Source organism: Nematolebias whitei, chromosome 11 (assembly GCF_014905685.2).
Source record: "Nematolebias whitei isolate Nwh7 chromosome 11, NemWhi1, whole genome shotgun sequence".
Taxonomy (NCBI): Eukaryota; Metazoa; Chordata; class Actinopteri; order Cyprinodontiformes; family Rivulidae; genus Nematolebias; species Nematolebias whitei.
The window spans coordinates 6,000,335-6,013,090 of record NC_056508.1 but is presented as its reverse complement, the minus strand read 5'-3'; the positions used below and the strand labels follow the sequence as shown (position 1 = coordinate 6,013,090).

Below are 12,756 nucleotides of genomic sequence, written 5' to 3'. Positions count from 1 at the left end.
AGAAGGTGCTATTTAAGAGACTGAGCTGAATACAGCTCCTCAGACTGAGGAAGTCTCTCGGATGAGAGACGAAACGTTTCTATATTTTTTTGTTGATTTGCTTTGTTTTGTTTTTTTGAATGTCCAGAGGACCAGATTTAACTTTTTTAGACCATTTGTCAGAGTTTCTCTGCTGGTTTTAACCTGACTCAACCTTCTCCACTTCAGACTTTGGTACCCCTTGTGCCTCCTGAAGTCCATCCTCCACCTCCACCTGCTTTGGAGCCTGAACCAGAGTTGATGCCAAACAGCGAGCAGTGTTACTTCTGCGGTCAAATGGTGTATGCAGTGGAGCGCATCAGTGCTGAAGGCAAGTTCTTTCATCGGAGCTGCTTTACCTGTCATCAGTGCGGCATCACGCTCCGACTCGGAGGCTACACCTTTGACAAGAATACAGGTGAGCACCGAGACAAAATGTTAGTCATCTGTGTGACATCTGAGTCACAAATCAAACTCAGTTTCTTCAAACTTCTATACTTCTGTCTAATCCTTTGTCTTTTTTAGTCGGACTATATTAGATTTTATTTTTTTCCTCATGAGTTGATGGTGTCAGTTTCTGAGCCTGTTTCTGCAAAAACAACACCAATAATAATAATAATAATAATAATAATAATAATAATAATTGTTGGAGGGAAACACTAAATGATGTTTACTCAAATGAACGACACTCACACGCGGCAGGTGATTATTTGTCTCCGGCACATTTTTACTTGCAAGGATAGATATTGTAATAGTTCACATCATTATGCATTTAATGTGTACACCTGAAGCTCGGTCACAATGATCTGCACATGCTGTATTGTCCGCTCGCTTTTTTTATCCCTGTCAGCCCAACAAGGTTTCAGCGGGTGTCCTCGAAGCCAGCTGTAACCTCACATGGCCCTCCTGGCCTTCACAGTTGCAGTCCACAGGCATCTCTTCAGGATAAGAGAGTGTTTGGAGAGACAACTTGGTTGTTTGTTTTAAGGGAAAGAACACTAGTAATAATATATCCATAACTACATAATCTCTGACCAAAACCCTCTGACAATAATGATAACAATAATTATAACAATAATATAATAAGGCTCAGTTGTACCCACTCTTGCAGCCCCAGGTGCAGCACTCTTGTTGAATATTAGTGTGATAGTCTGGGTGTTTTGTTTCCATGATTGTGAGTTAATGTTTGTGATTCCTGAATAATCTTTTAACAGCTGAATGTTCAATCTTTCCACTGAGCTCAACCAGAGGCAAAAGTCGTTGTTGTTGATTACAAGTGTAAAATGGTCGTTAATGGGATTTTATTTATTTACTTTTTTCAAGCTGTTGTCTTGTCACCACTGGAATGTTCGAGTCAGAAGTGACCATGTTTAGAAAATAAGGTGAAACTTGCTAAGGTATTTCCTGGAGGGAAAAAAGTGTTTTCCTTTAAGAATTTGTGTGTCTTTAGTTGGGAAATTCTTTTCAGGACTTTCAGCAATGCGATCAGAGACACTGGCTTTAGCTAAGAAGAGTTCAATGACTCAGGGAACTTTATATTTAATAATAAATGTTTAATGGAAGGCTGTGGTCTTGTAATCTCGAGGCTGCAGGTTCAGTCTCAGGTTGCATCAGAAGGGCGTCCGTTATAAAATAATTGCTTCATCATTTGTGTGGGTTTGCGTTATGTGGCAACACATGCAGAAGGAAGCAGTTAAAAGATTAACAAGAACAACAACATACTGTATTTAATGGGAGGACGTTTGAGCCAGAAATTATTTAAAATCTCCTAGTGGCCATTACTGGTATTGCATTTTATTAACTTTGCTGTAAACAACGGATGGCTGTTCTAAGTTAATGCTTGAGTTTAGAATAATTGAAACATCACTTAACAAGTTTTCAATTGTGAGTTCTCCCAGAATTGGGAAGAGTAGATTTGGGTCCTTGTGGCTCAATGGGACTAACCTGTTTAAATAAAGGCTGAATGAAAAGATTTATTTTTTTAATCCCTTGACACTTGTAATTTTTACAGTCCTGTATTCCTGTTACCTTTCTTCTTCCACCACTGCTAACAGGAAGGTTTTACTGTGAGCTGCACTCTGAAGAACTGTTGCTTCCAATTGAGCTGGAACCATTTTGTGAGGTGGGTCGTTAAACAAAACGTCATCCATGTCAGTGCAGTGACTTAATTTAGAATTTTATCAAAAATACTCTCGTACACAGCACTTTATCCTTCTACTGGTGGATACATTTTTAGTAGAAAAGCATGTTCAGACTTGTTTCTTGAGAATTTAGTTTTTTAAATTTATGTAATTTGTTTAGTTTTATAAAAAGATTTAATGTGTTGTTTTTTTAGGATAGCAAAGAAAATCACACAGATGAAGAGAACGAGCCTTCCAGTGATGACGATACACCATCTCCTTCAGATGATGAGTATTACTTCACTCTGGACTCTGGTCCTTTTTCATCTCATCATGTAGCTGAAACTGAAGGGTCACAAGAACCACAAAAATCTCAGACTTCATCAGACGCTGCATCTAAAACTGATGCAACTGTGCCTGCTAAGGAGGAGACTTGTCCGGTCCCAAAGCCACGCTTTTCCCGTCAGAGAACTCCCAGCCTTGAGCCTTCTCCCCCAGTTGCAAAACCTCGAACAGTCCTGGTAAAACTGGAGAGCTCTTCATCTCCAGTTTCTGCAGCGAAGGTCTCTAAACCAGACTCAGACTCCCGTCCGAAACAGTCCCTCCGAAAGCTTCAGTTGAGTGTTGAGGAGAAAAATGAGCTGGGAAATCTTCAAAGTTTCAGCGCAGACTCAGACTCTGAGACACCCGGTGGATCTTCCTCTTGCTCCTCCTCTTCTGCAAATGCAGGAGGACCTCCTAAACAAGATGGTCAGGATGGGCAAGAAGAGGAGGGCTACTGGAGTGGGAGCGCTGCTAGTCTTAACCGAGATCAAAGGAATCGACACTGCTTCAGGAAAAAAGAAATGCCAAGCGGGCAGACCAAAATACGATCAAAGTTTTCACCCTGGAACCTCTCGTCTCCGAGGATCAACCGAGACGCCCGGCTTAGCGTACACATCGGTCATCCAGGGAGAGTGGGTACGTTGACACCTGAAGACAAGCACAACTCTGGGAAATTTACAGATAGCTGTTGTATTTAGGGGTTTTGGTGGGTCTTAGCTCCTTTAACACTTATCATTTTAAAACAGAAACAACATTCAGACATGTCCACGGTGCCTCAGAGGATGGTGTTGATGAAGATGATGATGACAATGACGATGATGACATGATGTTGGAGCCTGAGGATATAGACTTATTGGATAAGAAGGTAAGATTGAGGGCATGCTTTTATTTTACTTTATGGTAGATTAGGGGTAGAATGGTTCATAAATCTTAACAAAATATGTTTTCTTGACGCTAAAACAGAAGTTACTGCCTCTTTAGGGTCGTTTGTAACCAAAAAGTAGAGTTGCATCGGACCCCAAAAATCCTATCCAGCCCCAGCCCGTAGCCATCATTTCCACCATAAAATTAACAAGGAAAAATGTCCAAAACTTGATTCGTTTTGACAAATTGCAACAGCAAACGTGTTTTCGTTCTATAGAACTTGCAGGGATTTAGTTGCTTGAGGTTCTGCTGTGTGTCATTTATAAACAACAATCTTCCAGTATTTTTGTAAATTTATTTTGTTTTAACAACAAAGTCCATGCTCAGTAATCCAGGTATAAAATCCAACATTTTTCAGTCCGGTCATCTGCACAGTTTCTTTTTTTGCGCTGAAACGTTTCGCCTTCGATCCAGGAGGCTTCATCAGTCAAGGAAACACACAACAAAACTGATTCTTCCCCCAACAGCTTACTCCAAAGTGGAACAAACCAGTTCTGCTTGTGATAAGATGGTCTCTTTGGTACGCCCCTCCTCCATTGCTGGCCCTCTTCCTTGTTGACAGTCTTGTCAAACTGGTTGAAAACATGGAACAACTGGTTCCACTTTGGAGTAAGCTGTTGGAGGAAGAATCAGTTTTGTTGTGTGTTTCCTTGACTGATGAAGCCTTCTGGATCGAAGGCGAAACGTTTCAGCACAAAAAAAGAAACTGTCCAGATGACCTGACTGAAAAATGTTAGTTATTTTGTTTTACTTAAGATTAAAGAAACAGCATTTCTTTTGTGTGCTAAAAATGATTCACATTAAAATTTACTCTTAGTTTTGTAAATAGTAAAGAAAATAAAGTGTAAAATTGGTATTTATGTGTTATTTGACTTACTGATGAAGAGGACAATTTGGTCTTCTATCCCTTGTTTTGTTGACAAAGACTTTTTTCCTAAAGTTCAGCTGCTTCAAGAAAATGGACGTATCTTTAATTTTACAGCAGGAAGTTGTATTCAACTCTCAAAGCTGTGAGGTCTCTGAAAAACCCCACCTTGTTCCTGCAGATGTTCAGTACTTTCATGCATGTTTGTTGAAGTCAAGCTCTCTCCCGGTTTGTGTTGTCAGGTCGTCACAGTTTCTTGCACTCCCAGTCAGTCGTACAGTATACTGAAAACAGTTACTCTTTGAAATCATACATTTTTCTGATCTAAACTTGCGTTTATAGTCAAATTTTGTGCACGCTTAGAAAGAGGTTTTTGCCTCAGCTTTCTTCGACCTCCCCCCCCCCCCCCCTTCCCCACATGACTGTTAGAAGTTGCAGATGGTCTCTTGTTCATGGTACACCTCATCATAAAGTGTAGAAATCCACCTAGATTGTTAGAAAACACGTACATTTTATGAAATTCGATGTTCTACATGAAATCCACTTTTGACGTCCATTAATGCACCCCATTTTCTCACTGCACAAGTCCCAGAGTTTTCATTACTAGTGGAAAGCTTTTTGACACCAGCCCTGAAATGAAAGATGTGAACCAAACAGTTTCTTCCCTTCCATCCTTACACTAGATGACTGACTCAACTCTAAGGAATCCTTCACAATAATGTCTCTTTCCCTTTAGTTTCAAACGGTGCCATCGGACCCAGTTGAGACTGCAAAACTCGAGTTGAAGAAGATGAGGACATTGGAGCGGCGGGCCAAGATGAATGAAATACAGCGATTCCGCCAAGCTCAGGTGAGTACAAGTCATAGTTCATCTACAGGCCTTTTGTCAACTCGTATTGACCTACATAAATTTATCAAAGTGTGTTGAATTATTTTCAAAGTTAGCGTAACTCTGTCAAACCTGAATGAAGTTCTGTGAACCAAACGGTCAATAGAGTAGCTCAATGTACTGTTTTAGTAATTTTACTGAAATGTGTGTAGAGCTACCAGAGTCCTGCAAAGGATTTTGTTTTCTGCACATATATTAAAATGGTAATCGCGAATGATTTGGCAACAGCTTCAGCTATTGTATTAACAAAAAGAATTGGACTCCTACAAAATGTTGTTTTGCAGCCACTCCGTTCAAAACATAAAATAATAGTGATTATAATTTCTCCACACAAAAGGCAAACGAAGTTGGTTTTGGTTTGATTGTTTTTAGACATCTAAAGCCCTCTTTGCACGGGATTAGTTTTACCTAGGGACCACATGCTATTTGTAATTATTACAGAGATTGTCTGTTTTGTTAATCCCATGCGAATTGGCCATGTCAGTAATTTGTAAAGTAAAAATTCCACCGCAAATTACCTACTATGTTTTGCTGAACTCAGAGGTCCTGTGATAATACTAATTCAATGTGAATAGGCTTCTTTGTGATTTGGACAGAAATGGGCAGGATCCGATATGTAATTAGGCATTTTTTGTTTCCTGGTGCATTTTTATTTGCTTTTGGCAATGGAGGCTGCATTGGAGTGCATAAATAACCTTTTGTATCCCGGACCAGCAAAAGCGGATGAAACAACAACAACAACAACAAAAAAACGGATGTTGCACAAAAAGCAGCATGTTACCATCATATAAAGATGTCCATAAATTTCAGCTGAATCTCAGGCTTTGGTTATCCCATTGGGGATTAATTTATTTATTACATGTGGTCCTTAGTTTTTAATCCCGTGCGAATAGGTCAGACCTCTTCATCAGCGTCACTGCTGTAAAGGCCATTGAGGGTGCTAGGTGCTAACAGTTATCCAAGTTTAGCTTATACGCTAATTCAATATTGTATAATACATATGCTAGCGCTAAGCTAGCGACGCGCAATACAGACACACTAGCTTAAAAGCTATAAAGGTAGCATACTGTGCCACCCCATCCCCCTCGCTCAAAAACTGTCTATACAAACTGTGCAAAACACAGATGTGTCTCTGTCTCCACAGTCCGCCACCGCCCTCGATCTGAGTGCCCTGCCAAGGCATTACAGACATATCAGTCTGGAGAGAGCGTCGACCTCTGGTATAATAGTACAGTTCATTAGACAAGTCATTAACTAATATGCCTAATGAGATGTAGTTCTGAATTGTTTTTGCAAGCCGGCAAGTTTTAAAATAATTTATACAATAGTGAGCGGAACATGGATTAAAGTTCTCCTTCACCGCGACGGATTTTTATCATCTGTAAAAATAAGGAAAGAGAAAAGAAGCGCGTTTTGTTGTAGTCTTGTTAAAGCCATCCAATCTAATGATGATACAGGGATTAAACTGACGCTGTCTTCAACCAGTCAAGACAGAGCCACAGTTTGAGCCAGTCAGAGCAGGTCATGCTGTCTGGTTCACAGCCTGGGTGTGAGCAGCAGACACAAACTGCAGGTGAAAGGTCACCTGCAGCAAGCCGAGGAGGACACCCCGCTACCCTAACAGAACCACCCGCCCCATCACGAAGGCGATGACGTAATAAATGATTAAACATATGTTCACTGCAGCAGGGGGAGATAGCAGAACTGAAACACCATCACACCCTCCTGCTGCACCACGCCCCGACCTCTCTGGGACTGTTGCATCTAAAAATTAACTTTGTATTAAATGCTAATGTGTTCGGAGTGTAGTCATTGTTGTACAGACATGTGCAACCTGCGCACCTAACCGAACTCTGAGTCCGAGAGAGAGAGACGTGCACGACCGTGGGAGTACGCATATTGAGTTTCTCTCACAGTGAGAGAGGCTGTTTCTGCTGCCTTCATTTTTCTAAATACATATTAACGCTAAAAGAAGAATATTTATCTGCTGCAGATTCCAGCAGAGATGTGCCTCCCTTTAACTTTAATTCTTTACCTTAAACTCATGCAGTTCTCTCTGAGGATCAGTTCAGGTGTTTTATCATAAATGATCAAATCCATCCATCCATTATCTTTTACTTGCTTTTTCTTTTTCGGTTCACGGGGGTCACTGGTGCCCATATCCATCTATCACTGTGCGAGATGCCTGGACAGGTCTCCAGTCAATCACAGGGACAATTTAGAGTTACCAATCAGTCTAAGGGTGCATTCACACCAGCCCTGTTTAGTCCGCTTTAATCGAACTCTAGCTCGTTTTCCTTGAAAGTCCGGTTCGTTTAGGGAGGTGTGAACGCGCCATCGAACTCTGTCACGGAACAAAAAGGCGAACTCTGGCCCGGGCTAAAACCTAGGTCTCGGTCCGGTAGAAGAAAACTCCAGCGTGGTTCGAGTGCAGTGTGAATGTAAACAGACCGAGCCCCGCTCCGCAGGGTAAACAAACACGCATTTCTCTGACCTTATATGGAGCCGTCAGCTGACTTGTGTGGAAAACAATATTCTCCATGGTCTTCTGCCTCATCTTCTGCTCATGCTGAGTCCATTTTTGAAGAATGACAAAATAGAACTCCTAAAACTGCTAAAACTTGATGCCACGCCGTTTTTGTTTTTATTTCCAGAAGAAGTGTCTTCAGAGGTTTTTGTGTTGTTTCTTTCAGTAGTTCTTGGTGCAGCGCCCCCCACAGGCGAGTGGGGGAACAGGTTGGTTCAACAGGTTGACTCGACTGCACAGTGCAGTGTGAATGCAAACGCACCAGCTCAAATGTAACAAAAGGTCATGAATATTGGTCCTGAACCGAGTCTACCGGACTATCTGGTGTGAAAACAACCTAACATGTTTTTGATCTGTGGGAGGAAACCAGAGTACCCAGGGAAAACCCACACATGCACAATGATCAAATATGAAAAATAAATAGTATTAAATGACTACATGGGTTGGGTAACCTTGGGAGGTGTGGTATTGCATGAGGAAATCTGAAGTTGCAGAAAAGTATGTTAGACTGATACAGGACATGTATGAAGACAGCAGGACAGTGGTGAGATGTGCTGTAGGAGTGACAGATAGCTTCAAGGTGGAGGTGGGAGTGCATCAAGAATCGGCTCTGAGCCCCTTCCTGTTTTCTCTGGTGATGGACCGACTAAAAAATGAGGTCAGGCAAGAATCCCCATGGACGATGATGTTTGCAGATGTCATTGTGGTCTTTGGTGAGAACAGGGAACAGATGGAAGAGAACTTGGAGACGTGGAGGTATGCACTTGAAAGAAGAGGAATGAAAGTCAGCCGTAGTAAGACAGAGTCCATGTGTGTGAATGAGAGGGAGGAGGTGGAACAGTCAGGCTACAAGGAGCAGAGGTCACAAAGGTGCAGGACTTCAAGTACTTGTGGTCCACTATCCAGGAAAATGGGGAGTGTGGTAAAGAAGTGAAAAAGAGAGTCCAGGCAGGATGGAGAAATGTTTCAGTAGATTTGTGACAAAAGGGTGTCAGCAAAGGTCAAAGGAAAAGTTTACAAGACAGTGATGAGACCAGCTATGTTGTATGGTCTGGAGACAGAGACATGGACAAAAAGACAGGAGAAAGAACTGGAAGTGGCAGAAATGAAGATGTTCAGGTTCTCCATAGGAGAGACAAGGCTGGATAAGATTAGGAATGAGATCATCAGAGGTACAGCACAGGTTGAACAATTGAGAGATAAAGTTAGGGAGGCCAGACTGAGATGGTTTGGACATGTCGAGGAGGGACAGTGGGTATGTTGGTAGAAGGATGTTAGAAATGCAGCTGCCAGGAAAAAGACAAAGAGGAGATATATGGATGCAGTTAGAGAGGACATGAAGGTAGTTGGAGTGAGGACAGTGTGAGGTGGAGGAGGATGACTCACTGCGGCGACTCCCTAAAGAGGGAAAAGGCGAAAGAAGAAGAAGAAGATGGGTTGGGTAATCTCCAGCTGTAGAAGAAATGTCAAAAGATTTTTTTTCTGTTTTAATCCATAGCAGAATTGTATCCATTCATTTTATATATTCTATTTATTATTTATTCATTTTTATTATATTTTATTATTTTTTTTCTCTGATACTTTTGGTCTGCTGCCAACTAGGGACAACCTCATAGCACCTACTAAGATGGTGGCACTAATTCTCACCTCGCTGGCATAGACTGTGATATTTTCATGTATTCCTTTCTCAGTGATGAGTGTTTCTGAGCTTTAAAGATGTAAAGATTCTGTTTTTATCTAAACTTGTTCCTTGTTGTTCAGTCGATCCAACGAAGGCTGGAGGAGATTGAAGAGTCGTATAAAGACCTGGAAGAGAAAGGTGTGGTGCTGGAGAGATGTCTGCGCGGAGAATCTGGTAAAAATTAAACAGAATATTTTGTATAGCAGTTAGTTTCCTTCCAAAGGCTGGTGGAGTACTTCATTTCTCTGGTTTTCATGTAAAAGGAGAAGCCTGGAAAGACAACCTTCTTTGTAAAACTTGTCAACTTGTGAGGTGCAAAAAATAAACATCTCATCGCATTAGAATTGATTTGATGGTGGTATAAAAGTTGTTTTTTACATGTAAGAGATGACATTAAGTGCATCACAAATCTCTTCTCCACTTTTCTTTCAGCACTTTTTGAAAGTTGTCAGTAATGTGAATATAAAGCAACAGATTTTTTTCTTGTCTAAATTGAATAACTTTATCAAACACTCTGATTGTTCTTATTCAGATAGCAGCGGTTCCCCTGAAACGATTGAACAGTGGATCCAGCTGGTCCATGAGAAGAATGCGTTGGTTTCTGAGGAATCAGACCTAATGGTGGCGTAAGTCAGAATCTCCAACAAACACACTTTAAAGACGTGTAAAGTCATCAGAAACACTCGGGACCAGATTCACTAAGACTGTGCAGTGCCAGTTTTCTGGCTCCATTTTTGCTCCTGCTGTTTGAGCCTGTTTATGTTCACAAAGTACACAGAGCGTTCTCTGCCGGAGCAAACACGCCACTAAAGTTCAGTCCATTTACATTCTTTCTGTGTCAGGTCTTAGTTGGCCTCCACAATTTAAATATGACCTTCTGCCACAAACACAGCAGGAACTGAAGTGTGAACAAGTGAGAGATGCTTTCTGTCACTGAGCTCCACATCTGAACAGATGAAGTACAGAAACGCTCTTTAAAACTGCATGAACATTTCATTCAACCTTTATTTCTACTTGTTGGTCTCACTGAGTCACAAGGACTCATTTTCAACAGAGACCTGTTTTAACATCTCACTGTATCAGAGAAAAATGAAGTTTAGGATGAAATTTACTAATCAGTAAGTGACAATTTGAGCTTCAGTTTATTTGAACTTAATAAATGAAAAGTGAGTTGTTTCTTTTCCAGACCATGAGGACGAGCAGGGCCGGCTCGTGGTTGTAAAGGGGATCGAAGCTGAATTTTATTTTGGCCCCCTTTTTGGTTATTTCCATCATCCATTCACCACACCAACATGTTTATAATGTCATCATTTACCACAACCATTTCAACACAGTGAGACAACTATAACTTCTGAAATTAATGTAGAACTTGTTTTTAAAGTTTTCGTTTCATTAAACTCTGTGGCCTTCCTGAACGCAGACGTTCGAATGGTTCATTCAAAGAAACGTTTTATTTTCTTCTTGTTCTCTGAGTAAAATTGAATTCATGGAGTTTTCTGATCCAGTAATATATTTCCTTCTGCTGATAGTTTTCAGCAGTAAAATGAAATATAATAAAAAATCAGTTTAATTATTCTTGAATTAATTCTTATCTCACAATATTATCAAAACAAACACCTTTTTAATAAAAAAAAATAAAGTCACAAAGTTTCCATTTGGTTTAAAAATGTCATAATCTCCATAAAATGTAAAATATTGAACAACAAAGTACGCTGCTTAGTGGGGACACATTAAACTGATTCATTTTATCCTGCACATCAAAACAAAACCAGAAGAATAAAAAGTTGTTTTATGTATAAAAATAAAAGACTGATTGTTATTAATTTTTTATTTTTTATTTTTTACAGCTTCTGTCCGCAGCATCTTTCTGTGTCGTATAAGTCAGACTGTTTGTTCATCAGATTACAGTCTGAGCTGCTCTGGACGGGGTTATTTTACCTCGACAGACTTTAGATTACTGGCAGAAGAACAAACAGTGGAGATGTCTCTGTCTTCATTTATTCTCAGGGGTTATCTTCTGAATCACTCATAGTATTATTTCTCTGACTTTCTGAGTTAGTCCTCCAGTTTTCCTCTGAGCTGCATGTAAATAAAGCCGAGGTGGAGCCGTGGGTATAAATCTGATGTTGTATAGGTAATCATGGAAAATGATCATAGTACTTACTCTTGTTACTCATGTTTATTAGTTTTTGATCAGCAGAGATGAAAACATTTAGCAGTATTCAATTTTAGCTCTATTAACTTAAATATCAGCCCAAGTTGATTTTTCTTTCATATGATTACAAATATGATTAAACCAGGTGTAAACATGGTTTTATGGGTAGCTGAGCGCTCCTGGGTGCCTGAAATATTCTCTAATAATTAGTTTATAAACAATGTATTTTGAAATTACAGTAAAACAGGATTTTATACTTTTTCCAACCATTTGTTTATAGCTGCAGCAATGTGTGACATCACTGAAAGAGAGGATGACTCATACCTTTCCTGACATGCCTGTCCTCTTTTTGTGACGGTGCAGAAGATAACTCCTTCATTTTCTTTTCTCCTAACACACATTTACCACCAGCTCTAGAGACAAAAAATATGTCACCAAACTGCTCTGGTCTTCAGAATCAAACACTCTGGCCTGACAGTTGTTTACTCAGGTTGTCCCTGAATACCATTAATAAATGTTCATATTAAACTGGGCCATGCTGTTCAGTTGGCAGCATGGTTTGAAGCCCCAACTTGGAGTTGCTAGATCTTTGGGAGTACATTCAGAACATGCTAAACCATAATTTGTACCGTTTGTTGATGAATTTTAGGTGAGATGGATGAATTTAGTTTCATTACAATTTTTGATGACTGTTGCTTTTGCAGCAGCAGCTGTAGCAGTAGCAGCTGTTGTAGCAGCAGCAGCAGCTGTAGCAGCAGCAGCTGTTGTAGCAGCAGCAGCTGTAGCAGCAGCTGTTGTTGCAGCAGCAGCAGCTGTTGTAGCAGCAGCAGTAGCAGCTGTTGTAGCAGCAGCTGTTGTAGCAGCAGCTGTTGTAGCAGCAGCAGCAGCAGCTGTTGTAGCAGCAGCTGTTGTAGCAGCAGCTGTTGTAGCAGCAGCAGTAGCTGTTGTAGCAGCAGCTGTAGCAGCAGCAGTAGCTGTTGTAGCGGCAGCTGTTGTAGCAGCAGCTGTAGCAACAGCAGCAGTAGCTGTTGTAGCAGCAGCTGTTGTAGCAGCAGCAGTAGCTGTTGTAGCAGCAGCTGTAGCAGCAGCAGTAGCTGTTGTAACAGCAGCTGTTGTAGCAGCAGCAGTAGCTGTTGTAGCAGTAGCTGTTGTAGCAGTAGCTGTTGTAGCAGTAGCTGTTGTAGCAGCAGCAGCTGTTGTAGCAGTAGCTGTTGTAGCAGTAGCTGTTGTAGCAGCAGCAGCTGTTGTAGCAG

The 12,756-nt window shown here is 40.8% G+C and overlaps 1 protein-coding gene and 1 long non-coding RNA gene across 2 annotated transcripts in view; both read left to right on the top strand.

Moving 5' to 3' along the window:
* Window positions 1-354: 354 nt before the first annotated feature.
* Window positions 355-2,373, top strand: LOC119417443. The gene is made up of 3 exons (XR_005187145.1): window positions 355-436; window positions 2,073-2,140; window positions 2,354-2,373. It is a non-coding gene; the product is annotated as an uncharacterized LOC119417443 (long non-coding RNA).
* A 282-nt stretch (window positions 2,374-2,655) lies between these two features.
* The window catches only part of wu:fb05h10 (F-actin-monooxygenase mical1), a 12,034-nt gene continuing 1,933 nt past the window's right edge, over window positions 2,656-12,756 (top strand). The window contains exons 1-5 of the mRNA XM_037684652.1: window positions 2,656-3,098; window positions 3,209-3,327; window positions 4,988-5,101; window positions 9,429-9,522; window positions 9,881-9,974. Coding sequence (XP_037540580.1) covers window positions 2,984-3,098; window positions 3,209-3,327; window positions 4,988-5,101; window positions 9,429-9,522; window positions 9,881-9,974 — 536 coding nt within the window. The 5' untranslated portion in view covers window positions 2,656-2,983. The remainder of the gene's footprint in view (window positions 3,099-3,208; window positions 3,328-4,987; window positions 5,102-9,428; window positions 9,523-9,880; window positions 9,975-12,756) is intronic.